This window comes from Poecilia reticulata, chromosome 5, assembly GCF_904066995.2.
Source record: "Poecilia reticulata chromosome 5, P_reticulata-male-v2, whole genome shotgun sequence".
Taxonomy (NCBI): domain Eukaryota; kingdom Metazoa; phylum Chordata; class Actinopteri; order Cyprinodontiformes; family Poeciliidae; genus Poecilia; species Poecilia reticulata.
In genome coordinates this window covers 9,053,583-9,070,689 of record NC_088834.1, presented here as the reverse complement: position 1 = coordinate 9,070,689, position 17,107 = coordinate 9,053,583, and the positions used below count along the sequence as shown (strand labels likewise).

Genomic DNA, 17,107 nt, shown 5'->3' with positions numbered 1-17,107 from the left:
CTTTTCCAAATAACCGATTTGGAAGACCTAGTTATAGAAATCGGTTTCCAGGCTTTCTGTTAGAGTATATTTTTTTAATTTAATAATTAATTTGTTTGAGATTTGACAAGCGGTGAGAACATCATATTGCTCCTTCCTTCTCTCTGTTCTGCTTTAATAAAAATAAAAGTAAAAGAAAACAGAGACATGCTACATCTCTTCTCAAATCAATCAAACTTTAAATTGACGTAGCAATATAACATCGCTCCATGGTCCATGTGGGTTTATCATATAGAGAATATATGCTTGTAAGAACAGAATTAATTTGAATTGATCCAATCTCCAGTAATTAAATACGTCACGTAATGAGAGTGCACCTTGAAGTTGGGGGTGGTGGGTGCGTGTTTAGGTGTTGGCACCAGGAATGCTGCTGTCTCTGTGTGGAGTGGGCATGCGGATGATGCCAGGGGTGATAGAGCAGCATCTGTGGCAAATGGGGTGAAGGTGGGTCATTGTTTGTTGGTCCCTCTTGCTCAACTTGATGGTGTGCCTGACTGGTGCCTTAGGGCTTGGGGCCCAGGAGGCTGGAAGTAAAAAAAAAAAAAAAAAAAGCAAAGAAAAAAAAAAAACACCACAAAAAGCCTGTTTTTGTTTTAGTGTCTGACAGTGACTGTTAGTTTATATGTCACTGAACGACTTAGCACCACAATAAATTAAAGATCTGCTGTTTTTGTATCAACCTTAAAGACCAGCAGCATTCAACTTCTATGCACCAGAAATCTGAAATAAACTTCTGTTCCTTTAAATGAAGACTTAAAGCCCACCCATTTAGAGATGCGTTTATATTGACCAGCATATTTGATGTGTGTTGATGATTTTGATGATGGCACTCATCAAAATGTTATGTTTGTTACTGGTTTTCTCAATTATTGAATGGCACTTTTTTATTACTTTGTATTTTTGTGTTTTATAATGTAAAGCACTTTGAACTGCCTTGTTGCTCAAATGTGCAATAAACTTGATTACCTGATTGAGTTCTTATTGCAGTAGACTTTGCATTTATTCTTCAAAATAGGATTTACATGTGATTTTACAAATAGAATAAGAGTCTCATAAATCTCAAAATAAAAAAAATAAAAAAAATCTATTTTCATTGTAAGATTATCCGGTTCAAACTTTGAGTCTTTTATTTTTAACTGCTGTAGAGATAATCAAATACAGTCCAGACCTGTTTAAATTACTGTGAAATTGCCTTTTAATTTAAAGCGGGAAGGAAGCATCATATCGCATGTCAACAACAGTGTTAGCGGCTAATGGTTTGTTGGAGGAATGAGGTCAATGGTTAATTAGATGCTTCAACATCTCTGTTGCGTTGTCAAGAACATGACTACTATTTAGAAGGATACATTTATGGTTAAATTTAGTTTTTATGTTGTTTTATTGTCCATGTAATTGCTTGATAGGCTTAGTCCTCCACCACAATGACCCTGAACAGAATAAAGCTGGTGTAAAAAATAAATAGGTAGAGGAGATGGAAGAACATTGACCTTATTTGTAAGTATTATCCAACCACAGGGAAATGTTTAACTACTGCAATTAATAAACTAAGCAAAAATATAAATTTGTTTTTCTCTGACTTTACATAGAAATGTCCTTTAGAAAATAGATCCTTTGGGTAATTATTGGTTAAATGTCAGTAATCTTGTATATTATTCAGATAATATGGATTGCAATAAGTATGCACTAAATAAAAGAAATCAAAATATTAAAACTGCGGATTCATATATTATGTGGTGGGAATGAAAACAAAGCAGACCAATGTGGTGCGAAAATATAATTTATCAGCTTGAGGTTTGATTCTGGCTGCAGAGTAATAGTTTGAGAGGAAGACAAATTGTCCCTGAATGCTGTGCGCTAAGGGGTAAACATCTCCAGGGGATGTTTGATGTCTATTCAGCTTACTTTGAATCCTACCTCATCTCATTGTTTCCTCATGAAGCTCTCAAAATGACATCTTTCTTTTTTATGTGAATCAGTATTATTGCATTACACCCACCAATAGCCTTGGTGCATTTTTTTCTTTTCTGCTTATCTCGATCATAACTTCTATTTTTCTTAGAGCAATTGTGCCAACCCCTCAGAGGATGTGTCCTTTTTTGTTCACAACTGCATTGTATGATACTTTCCAACACTAGGGCATTTTTCATAAAGCTGTGTCAATTCTCAGGCAAAATAAGTTTTAATCTCTTTGTGACTGTGGCCCCTTTGAACTACTATTTCACAGCAAGCCTTTTCAGTCTGTTGCATCTCACTCCACCTCGTTCCCTCCCTGGTGAAAAAGGCATTTGAAACGCAAAGTGATTTTAAATGCATTTCTTTGTTCCCATTGAGGAAATCTGAGTAGAAAATCTAACCTTTCTTTATTTTTTGTCCCCTTGCTGCTTCTCTGCCCTTAGTTAATTCACACCATCAGCGTAGTGGATAGAGATGAACCACAAGCTGGGCATCGTTTTTTCTTCACTCTACCGTCTGAGGCTGCCAGCAGTCGTCACTTCACCCTGTGGGATGTCAAAGGTAAGATGGACAATATCGTCTCACTTATTTTTTTAAAAACTACAGCTGTCATCATAATGAGATGCCAAACCTCTGATAGTGAAACAGAAATATTCTGTGAGGAAATTAGGGGCATATTTGGTGTGAATGGAGCCACTCAAAATGTGTACATTGTCAATGAAACTAAAAGAGAGAAATGTTCTGGATCTGGGTGGATGTCATGAAAAAGTAAGACCTCCAAATCTGTCCAAAAGTAATGGAAAGCCTTAAAATTGGATTACAACCTTGATGATATCATTCAAATAAACACCAAAAGCTAACCCTTATCATATTTCTAAACCTCTTCATTATTTTTACGATAAATTTAATTTTGTAAGAAAAGCAGCGCAGGATGTGGGATTTGCACCAGAGACAAATTTGATGCAATTTGCAAGGCTTTTTTGGGTTGGTTGGGGGAATTAAGAATACATTTTTTGTCCAGGTTGATTTGAAAAGTGAGCTTGTTATTGCTGAGGTTAATTTTCTAAGCTACAGACGAGCAATTATTAAGGATGTACTTATAAGAAAATTTGGGCTGAAAGCAACATCCAATATCAATACTTCTGTTATGACAATATCTAACAAGTTTTTACAATGTCATATGTATGTTTTACACTGTGTGCATTCCACATCACAACCATTGATTTTTTGCTTCAGTTAAACACCCTGAGCCATACTTCTATCACTGTCACATGACCAAACAGATACTACATGGTCAACCCGCTCTTCTCCTGAAACACATACACAAAGGGCAACAAGATGGAAATAAACAATGGTTGTTCATAATGGCCCAGTCTTACTCATCAGACTGATACAGATATGTTAAAAATGACTAGAAATGTTTTAAGATGTGGCCCATTGTCCTCTTTATTTCTTTGGAAATCACAATATGGTCATCCTAGCCAATCTGATACTATTTAGCAGAGTCCACCATCATTAGAAGCTAACATCTCATCAGTCGCAGTATTTCAATAGTGATTACAAATCATTCCTACTGTCTATCAATTTATAACTTTATTTTCTTTGCCAACTACCCAAATTGTTGCCAAACTAATCTTGGCTGACTCTATCCAGATAACTACTTCCTGTCTTGCTTTAAAACAAAGGTCTTGAACATAAATACAAGATCAAGGTGGCAGCACTGACTTTATAGCTGTAGCTTTTAGTAATAGCTGAGATTAAACCAGAAACTAGTTAGTGCTTTGGGAGATAGGCCTTACTTTGATGACAAATATCATTGGTAATTGCTATTTATTTTATGTATTTTTTTATTTTCCTTTTTATGAAGTGATATTACTGGATAAATTAAACTTTATGCTTGGACAACAAAATAAAAAAATGGTCTTATGGCATAAACCTGAGCACCAACTGCTTGAGTACATAATTTTTTAAATACAAGAGATTTATTTTAGAAACAATTTTTAAGCGGATTATTTTTTTTCAGTTGCCATGGCAATTGTATTACATTTAGCATTGGCGTGTTCCTAGAAAAAGGGATAAAAAAATCCAATGTGCACCCTGGCAATAAGTTTGCTTTGTCAGGAAAATTACTTTTTTTATACTTGTCAGTGTTTTTGCATGCACGCTTGCAGATCCTTCATTTAGGGATGTGTATCTAAGTAAATGTGACATCTAGATAAATCAAGATTGATCTGACACCAGGAAAATGTCAGGGGCGCATTCCAAGCCAGGGAAATGTCACTGTGTCAAGGCAGAAGGGTCTCCTGCTGAACCATGCATGTGCATTTGAATGGAAAGGTGCATAACTCATGCCTCTATTCAGGATACGTGCACATATTCTACTGGTTATGCATATACTATTTGGATGAGCAATGAATAAGTAAAATAGTATTTTTTCTTTTTGACTTCCTAAACTCTCTCTTTTTTTTAAACAAGTACATGAAACACAATAAAGTAACCACCAAAATACACTTTGTAATGTCAGTTTAATGCCTGTTTTAATTTGTTTTTGAGGGTAGAGTGCATGTAAATGACTAGGTAACCTGGAGAGTAATCATAACATATAAACTATTCCATTTGTACATACCACCAAATACATTTGCATACAAAAAACAAACATTCATATACATATTATTCGTGATGAAACTAGCCAGCAGTACTGTGTATACATATAAAGTGGTTAAGGCAAACAAAGCACCACACATACTTTAAATCCGCCTACCTCTCTTTTTTTCCACTCTAGTGTCTTTTTTCATGGACACATTTGTCAAACTGTCACTTTCAATCTGTCACTTCGTCTCTTGCTCTTCATGCCCTCACATTGCGTTCTGTCTCCAGGCCTTGACAGACAATGATGACAAGGCGTTTTTCCCATGTTGCTAAACTCTTTGAAGTCTTGCTGCCGGTCCGTAGAGGAAACCCCTAATCTCACCGTATAAAGTTTCCTGCTATATGATACACTGCCAGCCATTTCTTTCTAGATATGTGTGAACATCATGTGTCATGCTTGGATAAAAATATTATGAAATCTTATGAAGCATGGTTAAAAAACTTTGTGTGATAAAGCTCTGTGATTTGGTAGTTTTGTGGATTAGTTCTTTTTGTTCAGTTGAAATTTATCATTAATTTCAACTGATAAAGAAAATTTATATTTTACAAGTCCCTTTATATTTAAGTGACTTTTTAAAGGTCACTTTCAATGTGTTCACTTGTCTTATTTTTAAGGTAGAGATCTCTAAAACACAATGTTGTGTAAAAGTCAAAAGGACAAACCCCTGAACATAAACGATAATATAAAATGTGCTCTGCATGTGCCAGAGGAGTTCTCGGGTGACAAGGAACACTGATAAATGTTCTGGGAGACTGATTACTTTCTATCCTCTAAACGAATCTTTCCATGACTCAATATGACTCCTTGTATACACACCTGCAAAGTTTAATTTCAAACAGTAGTGGTCACTTTCAATTTCTATTCTGCTTTTTATTTGCCTAATGTATTCATGATCCGATACCCTCCTCAGTTTTTGGCAGCCTTGATGAAGCCGTGAAATGCTTTTTTAAAAATTGGTTTTAGCTTTGTCTTACAAGAACAAAAAAAAAAAAACTTTTTATGAAATCACTTTTTAGGTTGATAAAAGTGTGCAGGAAGTAAGAAATCTGTTATTTACATTTTCCCTACATATATGATTTGATACGATTTCGAAAGCCAATCTTCCAAATGGAAAAGGAAAAAGAACATACCATTTAACTAAGGCAGGTATATGGCAGTACTGTGTGTCTATTTGCTAAACTCTATTAAGCTATTATCTATATTCAAAAGTTTTAAGTCTACAACAGAAAAGAAAATGACTCACTGGGATGAGCATGAGAGGTTCTTCTAACATGCAGTGACTCATGTGTAATTCTCTGCTTTATCTTATCTGTCTGACCCCGACACACCCCTGACTAAATCGCATCCCACATCAAGACAACACAGCTGGCATCCGTACCCAGAAGTCAAGCTTTAACCGCCATGAACAGAATGTGTACTTCCTGCCCATTCTTGTTGTTGACAGCGGACCTCCCTCCCTCAGCTCAACGGGCACCCTGACCATCCATGTTTGTGGCTGCGACACAGGTGAGAGCCACTGCGGGGGTAGCACCATTACTAACATTAACATCACTGTCAGCCTTGGCAGCAGCAGTGGTGCAATGAAAAGGTCAACGTGTCATTGTTTTGCTTAGCAAACATTTCTGAGTCTATATTTGTGGAAAGCAAAACAACACATCACAATAAAATCTGCCGACAATCGGCCTCTTACCCAGCTTTCAAGTCTGTAAACATAAACATGGTGAAAGGAATATTTTTGCTTTTGAGAAGTGGTTGTCCATTTAAGTGACTTAACACCAGTGTCAAATATGTTACAGCAAATGCTTATTTTTTTTCTCTTTCTCTCTAAATGCAGAGGGAGCTATCCAGACCTGCAATGCAACAGCCTATGTAATGAGTGCAGCTCTTAGCCCTGGGGCGCTTATAGCACTACTGGTCTGCATGCTCATACTAATAGGTAAGCAGATAAATGTGATCATGGATGATTTTTAAATTTAAATTGGTCTGAGAGATGCATAAATAAAGAGATCCTTGTAAAAGTATGTTGTTTTGAATTGATTAGTTTTGCCTTTTTTGGGGTAACACCAGAAGTCAGCTTCAGTTGACCCAACAGAAATTATACCTGAAGCCTAGGATGTTCTGGAGAAAAGTATAAATACTGCATCTGAGGTTTAAATATTTTTTTCTCGAAAATTATGTGGCCAAGTGCATTTTAATGAGTTGATTATTTTTAAAAGTTATCTACATTTTACCAGTATGTTTGCGCAGGCACTGGCAGAAATACTGAGATTCATGACATCAAAATACAATACACTTTTGATCTTACCATCATGTTCATGTCGGGCATTTTGTATCTGCTTTTGATGACGAAGAGGCTTTTGTTTAATGGGGGAGTGCAAATTCTACCTGGTTTTATGATTGATATGAAGCCACTTTGATCCATGGAACACAGGCAGAAATAGAATGGATGGGAGTGAAGTGCAGGAAGGTTAGAGAGCAAAAACAGGCAAAGTGCTTCTTCAGCACTTGTGCCCCTCTGCATGGGAAGCTTTAAATAGTCAAATCTCTCCAGACAAGTTTACATATATATATATATATATATATATATATATATATATATATATATATATATATATATATATATATATATATAGAGAGAGAGAGAGAGAGAGAGAGAGAGAGACCAGTATGGTAATATACATGCTTACACTTTCAAATACCCAAATACCAAAGCTGGCTGATATTGAAATATTTCAAAAATTTATGTCCCCCATCACTACTGTAAGTCTTTGCGTTGCACTCTTTACTGACAGCAAGAAGTGACATTAATGTCAGAGTGTTCTGTCTCTGCTTGGTGACTCTACATAGTTTATACAGTGCAGGGAGTGAATGATGGATGATGTGACATGATGTTGCTTTAACTATGACTTACATTGTTCTCTTTTCATTTAAGAGCTTTTCTAATGAATGCTATTAAAAGTGTGTCTCCATTAATGAAACAGTGAACTTGAAAAGCAGAGCATCACTTATTCATCACAGTTATAAAAGCCTCAACAAATCTGTTATCTGCAAATCAGAAGCAACCTTATGGACATAAAAAAAACACCTCTCTTCAATGTGTCATGGCTTTAGTGTTGTGCAAAACATGGCCCTGAAATCAGCACAAGGTGAAAACTAACACTTTTCACCCTAGGAAAGAGCAAGACTTTGTGAAAGAACAGATGATTTTTATGCTGTCGTTGGTAACAAAACATTTACACTATCTCCAAAGATTTCATGTGCAAATCATTGCATGTTCAAAAGTGGTGCAGATTGCACATAATGATGTATTATAACATGAATGTGTGTCATATAATACTGTAAAGGACGTTTCAGAGGTAGAGGAGGGCGGACAGGACTCTTGACATTGGGACATCTTTTTCGTATTTGTTTTATCTTCAGTATTTCTTTGGCTCTGTGATGGTTTTACTGGTCTCTGGTTACATTTAATTTGTTAAATCTAATCGTGGTATTTCTTTTGTTTTGGCCTACCTGCATAAACATTGTCAGCAGTCCAGCTGTATTCATTTGTCCCACACAGTCATCGTTTGTCTGCACAATTTGTGGAATATGCAGCAGACTATGTACACACTATTAGTAGAAGTAGAAGTAGAAGTACCAAACATAATACTTTTTTTTCTTATCAAAGCATTGAACAACTTGTTTAGCTGACTAAGTTGCAGCTCCTATATTCTGCTAGTAATCTTGCAAGACAGTGAAATCTCTGGGTTTGTCAGGTCAGGATCAATGGACAAGCAGTGTTTTCCCAACTATCCTGCTGTGAATAACAACATTAGCACAAAGCATCTGACAGTAGCCTAATCTTATTATCTCAACAATAGCCTCCAACACTTTTCTAGTTACTTAGTTACTGTACCACATGCATCAAACTGCAAACTGCTTGAGCATGTAGCCCTCATCAAAACCCTCTTAACAGCAATACAGTCTATTTATTTTATGGTCTATTATTGTTTTCACATTGTTTTTCATTTTTTCTTTCTTGCACACATGCATGCATAGCCTCTTGTTGTGCACACAATGACTAATCAACTGGCCAACACTCTCTTTCTCTGGTGGCTGGACCACCTCTATTGCATCAATTGCAGGATGATGAGAAAAATGAAAACAAATTTCTGCCTAATTACCGTACAAACAAACAGTCCCTCCATCAGCTCTTATATAGGCCTGATGTGATGAATCCATTTCATTGCGTCGCAGCATCTGCTTGCATCCATTCCAATTACCTCCCATCTGCTTGTGATGAACTCCCGCGTGAGGGCAACCAGCGCAGCCCAAGGGGAAATTAACTGTCTTGTCAGGAACACTTATCACAACATCTGTACACATGGGTATCAGCTTTGTATGTATAGGAGTCGGCTAAACACAGGTACATAAGCTTCCAGCAGGAGTAAATTCTGTACATGGTGTTTATTGACATTTCCAAAGGTGTGCTAATTGTCAAGGTAAATAGGCTTGCAGAGTTTCACCATCCAGGCATCTGCACACCTAAAAGTGAGTGATACTGCACGGTTTGACAGGTTTTTGCTTTTTTATTAGACTGTCCCATATCACCACAGATTCTTTAACAAAATTTATACATCTGGACCAAAAAAAGAGCTCAGAGTGTGGCATTTTTTTTTCTGTCTTTTACTTCTCACATTAGGGTGGATTCAGAGTAACTGTCTTAGTGCTTGTTTAGTATGCATGGAAGTATGCACCGCAAAATACAAAAAAAAAAGAAAACTGATTTTTTTTTTTTTTAGGCCTCATGGCAATTAATTTGCTCCATTCATTGAAGAGAAGAATAAGACAATGATAACAAATGCTGCTTCCCAAATGATGCCCAGCAAAACAATGTGAGTGGAGAACAACGTTATCAGTCATAGATTCCATATAAAATCAATTGTAGATCATAAAGAACTTCGTAGTCTGGCAAGAGATTTACAGTTGCAAAGGGAAATATTTGTCTTACTTTCAGGACACGTGCAAAAAATTCAGACAGTTACAGATAATAGAAAAAGGACATAATGCAAATTATCTTAAAGCTTTTTTTGTATTATTTGCCCTTTGTTAAGAGGAGAATTGTTCAATCAGAAATCATTTTAAAAGAAACCATCTGCCCACAGTGTGCTTTTTATGCATACAAAATGTAGTTATCTAGGTCCATGTGTGATTTACATGTACAGACTTCATGAAGGACCAATAATAATACCTAGTGTGGCAATTAAAGAGTGTAGCCATATCTCATTTTATAGCAAACAGATGGCTGTTGTGATGGGCAAACCAACAACCTCCAGTATAAACAGAAAGTCTTATTTTTTATCTCTTGGATTTTGGCACGTTGTTATCTGTTCTTAAAGATTCATGGGGTCTACTTTTAACTAAATCCAAATAACTCTTTGCTTGTGTGTTTTTTTTTTTAAAGCAGCTTCCCCCTGTGCCGGTTAACAGGAGGAAAAATGACACATTGCTTTGGTGCTTTTGTGGTGTCACAACCAATAGCTGACTCTTAGCTATAAAACAAGCTGACAGACTAAGATGTATTATTTTCTAAATTATATTTTAGAACTAGAAAACACTCTTCAGTAACAATGAATATTTGTTTGGATCTATGTGAGCTGCCAACGATTATTGAGATATGTCTTAACAAATTACAAATTCATAAACAATATCAAAAAACTGATATGGATTGCAAGTTAATTTACTTTTATTTGTCCTACTTGACCTGAACTCTGACTTGTATAAAATCTAAAATTCTGCAATAGTTTTACAGTAGCTCTCAATTTTGTTTTAGTTTGACAATTATTTGTGAAACCATCTGTAAACCATTCGGATTAGCTGGGATCCATTTGTAAACAGTTTGTGTAATTGACTCATTGCCTATGATAAATATCGTTTTAAATTACAGTGAAACATGCAAAATAATGAAAAAGATATCAGTTACTCAAAATGACAACTGCATCATCATTTAAATTATTTACTTGACAGCATGTCAATGGTGGTAGGTGAAAGAGGTTTAGAGTTTTATTTTTACTACCAAGCTGACTAAAGTCAACTATCTATTAGTGATCATTGTTGTAAATTTAAATGGGCTTTTTCCTTTTTTTATTTACCTTAATGGGTATGTATACATTTTTCGTGCTCCATTTAACGTACTATGTCGATATGTTTCAATAAAGACAGTGTAGGACCCATTTGAAGCTTATTGTGCTTAGTAATTTCTTAAAAAAGGACTGAATGAAGCATTTGTAAATGCATTTACTTGATAACATAGCTCTTAGTCAGCCAATTTAGAGCACAACACTGTGCTTTTTTTCTTGTTAAGCAGCTTTTTGTCTCTTTTTCTTTTGTATCTTCCTGCTTAATGTTGGTTTTGAAGGAAACATGGCAGATTATTTACATTTGCAACTGTGCTTCCTGGAATGCTTGTCTGGTTTACATGGATTTGTGGGACATCTCTGAGCTTAAACCAGACTTGACATCTAAAGTGGTGGTGTGCTTTTTTTCAAAACCAGTAGATGTGACAGACACTAATAGGTTTGTATATTTTTACTACTGTTTAATATTCTGAAAGTACTAGGCTGCAAAATATTACGGCATATTTCAAACTGTACAATGCAGAGGAGAATAAAAAACACAACCTCCTGATATATCTGACTGTGCTAGTGACACTGATGTTGTCCACCCACAATACTATTTTATAGGATAAAGGTGAGTTTTTTCCAACTTAGAACTAAAAATGAGATAAAAAAAGAAACTAAACTAAACTAATGTATCTTTGTTAATTTGTGTTTATTTTTATTAATTTGTTTGTGTTTGCTTGTAATTGTTTGGCGGTCAAATAAGATGTTGACAGAAGACATTTAAGGTCAGAGAATCAGTCAGTGTTGTTTTGCTGAATGAAAATAAAGATAATCTGAATTTGAAGTCAATTACCAATAAAAAGAAGAAAAGGCAAAACCATAACTGTAGATATTCATAGTGAAAACCACTGCATTCCAAGATAAACACAGATGCCCATGTAATGTTTCCTAAAAACCATCATGTTGAGCCGAACATTTCTGAAATATTCTTTGGCCTGATAAGACCAATAGAATACCAGAAACTGATGAACATGTTGATGGGATTGTGCTGGTCTAGTCTTCCTTCATCTCTTCAGAACCTGGAGGATTTCCTGTGATTTATGGAACCATGTATTCTTTTCTCTGTCCAGACTTTGGTTTTGCACCTTACCTTTGCAGGATTAAAGATCCAAAGCAAAAATCCTGTATTGTGGCTGAATTAAAATAGTTTTTCGAGGTGCACCACATGACTCAGTGGTAGAATAGTTGCATCATGCTCAGAGGCTACGGTCCTCAACACAACTGTCTCAATTCCTGGCCCTGACCCATTTGCTGCATGTCTTCCTCTTCTCACTCTGCTCTTCTTGTTGTGCAATAAATAACCGTTCTTCAAAATGGCTGGGGTCAAAATATCTCAGTTCATTGAAAAATATCACAAGAACTTGATAGAAGTTGTTACCACCAAGATGTTCAAGCAGTACATGGTGTTGGGGCAATTCAATTCTAAATTAGTTATGTAATAATAATTTAAATTATCATCAAAACTACATGTTGTATTTGTCTGTCAGATATTAAATTATGTTTGATAATTATCATGGTTTAACTGACAAAAAGCCAAGAAAAGGAATTTGTGTGGGGACAGATACTTTTTCAAGGCACTGTAATTATAGATGTCTAATCAAAAAACTGTTTTGTCATCAATCAAAATGATCAGAAAATAAAGTTCTTTATCTTCAGTAACAGACATTAAGCCTTAGTTCTCTTTTGAAGCCTTTTTGTGTCCTAATCCATCTTTTTTTAGCTCGAACTTATGTCTCTGACATATTGTCTCTTTTGCTGAATGCTTACATTTCCAAGTTTAAAACCCAAGCATCTCGATTTTATTAGACTTGAATGAGTATTGATGTGGTATCGGGCACCATTAGGGCTTTTTGTAGCAGATTTTTTGTAAGGCTATCAAAGATGTGAAAAATCAATGCTCATGTATTTGAAATGGAAAACTTGATCATACATTACCTTCAGGTAGGATAAATCAAAGTTATAGAGAGAATAGGTACAAACTTTAAATAGTTTCAAAACTATCATCTAAGGAGAAAATTTGACAAACACATTTTGTCATATTTTTTGTAGCACTAGTTGCTGGCATCATTGGAGTTTACTTTTTTGAGAAAATGATGAGGACTTATATTCTAATATTTTAGCTTTTTAAACCAACACTGATTCATATTTTACAGAGCATGTCACTGTCAATATCTTGTACACTGAGCTTTTAAAATGATTCCAGCGTAACCCTGCATCATCTGTTTTTATGCATTTCTACTATTGAAAGTATTTTGAAGATTTTATATCTGTAAATATATCATTTCAAAGCTTTAATAAAGCGCTGTCTTCTTTTGCTTTCTACCATTTTCAGTTCTTGTCTTGCTGATCCTCACCCTTAAACGCCACAGGAAAGGCCACAGGATGGCAGAGGACGAGGAGGACATGAGAGATAACGTCATCAAATACAATGACGAAGGTGGAGGGGAGCAGGACACTCAGGCATATGACATGAGCGCACTGAGGAACCTCTATGACTTCCCAGAGGCCAAAAGCTGTGACTCTGGACCGGACATCCGCTCGTTGCCTCAGTGGATACAGGCAAACAGAGTGGGAGGTGGGGTGGACGGAGCTATGGCAGCAGCAACAGACTTCTCCCTTTTCAAAGGCTACATACGAAAGAAGGTGGAGCAGGCTGACGCTGACCTGTCAGTGCCGCCATATGACTCATTCCAGACATACGCCTTTGAGGGCACCAGTTCGCCTGCGCTTTCACTCAGTTCAATCCACACACTGTCCACCACATCTGAGCTGGATTTCTCCTACCTCAGCGACTGGGGGCCACGCTTTAGGCAACTGGCAGGCTACTACGCTCCAGGAAAGACTGAGGAGGAAGCATCCTAGCACAGTTTCTTATCTACAGAGAGACAGTTAAACACTCCTTTTTCCTCGGTTTTTCTGTCTCCTCACCCTCTGGCACTCTACTAAAATCATCAGAGCTAACCTTGTGTGCTCATTTCAGTCAGAGTGCAACCTCTTCATCTCATTTTGGAAGTTCTCCAATGTAGACTTTGAGCTCTGAGACGACATTGATTTTAAACTTTTGTTTAGATTTTTTTTTAAATATATTTAGGCTTAAAGAATTGGGGCATAAAAAGTGCTATTTAGTCTTTTTTTGTTTGTTTGTTTATTTGTTTGTTTGTTTGTTTGTTTGTAAAGGGATTATTTTCTGCGCCCAACATGCAAGTGTTCAGTTAAAGCTACTATATGACACACAGAGTGACAAGAATCATTATTACTTGGGTAAAACTTAGTAATATGGAAGTGCACTGTTTAAATGACGTATATAAAAAAAAGAAAAGGAATATTCGTATATTTATTTATTTTTATTTATTTATTTATTCAGATGATGGTAACTCTTAGTGTTGAATACAAATTAATGGAGAATGACTTCACTAAAGGAGAAGAAAGAGGAGCAGTGCCAGATCATTACACAAAACAAAAGTACCGAAGTGATATGCGGGCCATCTAAAAATTACACACTGGAAAAATGTTTTATTTTCTTTGATAGGTTTTGTACAATAACCCGATGAAGAGAAATACAAAACAGAACGCAGTCTGGATCTTTCAGCCTGAAGAAAAAAAAAAGAAAACTTATTTTTTTGTGGTTTATTAAAAGATAAATTTTGAAGGTGAGAAACTGAGGACAATTGTGTGTTAACAGTGTCTTTTTCCTACTTTCTCTGCAGCCATTTGTGGGGCAACAAGGCACAAACTGCTGCAGGGTTTCACAAAAAAATACAAATAAAATAAAAACAAATGACTGTTTTGTGAAGCTGGCTGGTGGTCAACTTTGTGACAAAAACAGCCAGAAGTTATTTCATATTTTTTTGTGTGAGTGTGTAAAATATGTTGATTCCATTTTATAATCAAATTGTTTTATTTTATTTTATTTATTGTTTGGGTTGTTTTCATCGGGCTTGGGGAGGTTGTGGTGACACATGATCAGATCGGATCACATCAACCTTTTATCCCAAGTTATTCCATGTTTACCTTAAATTGCAAATGTATGGAAAAATTCTAAAAAAGAAAAAGACCAATAAATATTTAACTTTTTTGTAAATCAAAATGTGTGCAGTGGTGTATTGAAAATTGCTCATTAAATGAGACGTCAGTGATAAAGTGAATAGAGCCCCCATGTTAACAGTTGTTGAGTGTGAATTGTTTGCTGAAGACATTTCCTGAATTATGAATATTTGCAGAACTTGTTTTTATTTACACCAGGGATAGATAAAAAGAGTAGTTTTAGGTTGAAACAAACACTCCATATGAGAGGATCCGGCCAAACAAAGAATTTCTACTTAGCGCATCTCCCTCATGACTGTCTTCTGCCAAACCACTGTAATTGTCAAAGTCACCAGAGAATGCCAAAGCATACAAAGTTAATTTCTTCTGATTTTAAAATGCCCTGCAAGACAGTAAATGGGATTCACGTTCACCTGACAATACTCTTCTTCAAGTAAACTGTTTTGTCGAAAAATTGTTTGATGGAGAAAATAATTTCAGCCTAACAGCAGAACATTTATGCTTTGATTTTGGCATCTAAGACAAAACATCTTCATTTTATGTTGTTGCAGTTGGATTGTTATCATTCTTGCTTTATTATTCTAACATAATAGCAATTCATAAAACAATATACTTTCTACGTTTTAAGGCAGTACATTTTAGCAACCATTTTACTACAGAGTACAGCGAAGGTATTTGTACTACTGAGTTGTTTCCCCATTTATGTGAAATTACAATTAGAAACTTGATGTATGTGTGATTTTATTTGTATTTATTGAGACAGAAAGCACAAGAAGTTGCATAGTTTGAAGTAAAATTAATACAATTCATATTTGTTTTAATCACACATCAATAGTCACATTGGATTAACCGTGAGATTAGTTTAAATTCTGCCATTCATTCTGAATTGGCTTTAGGCCTGGATTTTGTCTTTCTAACACCTGAATATAAAATGTTGCTGTGAATATACCGTGTCATTATAACTTTGATCATATATTTAATAATATTCCCATTGAAAGGCTACAGCAATATATCCTTTGCAACCTCTAACAAGTTTTCTTTCTGAATGACCCCATTAATCCCTCCTGCAGTCCTAAGAAACGGGGTCCATTGAATCCTGCAAGCTTTTTACCCTGTGCACAGTCACAGTGGGTGGCACTGACCCCACGTTTGCTTTTTCAATGCCGTTTTTGTTTTGTGTGTGTGGTTTTGGGAACTGACACTTTGACTGGGGTCCTCGTCAAACCATCAGTTTGAAGCACTTAGAAATCAAAATTATTCTATTTACATTAGAAAGGTCTAAGTAGATGCAGATGTCATGTTGTCCGATCATGACATCTGCTGTGCTCCCTCTGATCATCACACTAAGACTGCAGGAGGGTTAAAGCTCCATCCATCTCCCCTCCCATCAACTGTTATCATTTTCTTTGTGCTAGCTGAAGAAAAGTAAGCCTACAACATGATGGTGCCAGGAGAATGTTATGCAATTCAGGGCAAAAAATTACTGATTTGCCACAAAATTGCATTTTGCATGTTGAACATCCAATTTTGTCACATCTGACAAAAGTTTGAATATTTGTGCCATATTTTTTATATCTATTTGAGGTATTTAAAGTTGATGTGAACAATGTTGAAATAATTTTAACAATATTAACTTGCTTTAAAGTGCTCAGCAATTTTACATCTGACATATTTGCTGGCTTCTTCTTTCTGTTTGTTCACTGATGTTCAGTGACATGAGGGCTTCACAGAACAGTTGAATTTATACAAAATTTAAAACAGACACTTGTAGCCTCTGTTTACAAATTAGAAGACTTCCAAAGGCATTTGCAATGGATTTTATTTAGGGGTATCAGAATAATTGGAAATACAATTATTTATAAAACAGCTGGAATCATGCATAATCATCTTTTATTTTCACAGCCATACATGACATTTAATCTCTTATGTAAAATCCTAATAAAATACTTAAATTAATTTGATGAAATGTGAAACATTTCAAAAGAGATAGCGTCTTTTGCAAGTTATGCGACTGATTTAATTAGATGTGACAAATCTAACCCGCAAATGAATGATTTGTTGGGCTAGATGTAAGTGTACTTTTAACTATATTTGATTTTGAGTTTTGGAAAAAAAACAGAAAAAAAAACATCCACATTTCTAAGAAAAGAAAAAAACAGCTGGAAAACATTTCAGTGAATTGTTTTGACTTGGAACTCAGAAGCTAAAAATTATAGGTGGACAAACAAATATACAATATGAAAGCAATTTATATTGACTT

The 17,107-nt window shown here is 35.5% G+C and overlaps 1 protein-coding gene across 2 annotated transcripts in view; it reads left to right on the top strand.

Annotated features, from left to right (window-relative positions):
• Window positions 1-14,890, top strand: part of cdh22 (cadherin 22) — a 165,815-nt gene extending 150,925 nt beyond the window's left edge. For both annotated transcript variants that reach the window (XM_008409225.3, XM_008409223.3), the window contains 4 exons: window positions 2,436-2,553; window positions 5,999-6,148; window positions 6,477-6,578; window positions 13,136-14,890. In XM_008409225.3, coding sequence (XP_008407447.2) covers window positions 2,436-2,553; window positions 5,999-6,148; window positions 6,477-6,578; window positions 13,136-13,665 — 900 coding nt within the window. In that variant the 3' untranslated portion in view covers window positions 13,666-14,890. The remainder of the gene's footprint in view (window positions 1-2,435; window positions 2,554-5,998; window positions 6,149-6,476; window positions 6,579-13,135) is intronic.
• Window positions 14,891-17,107: the final 2,217 nt, after the last annotated feature.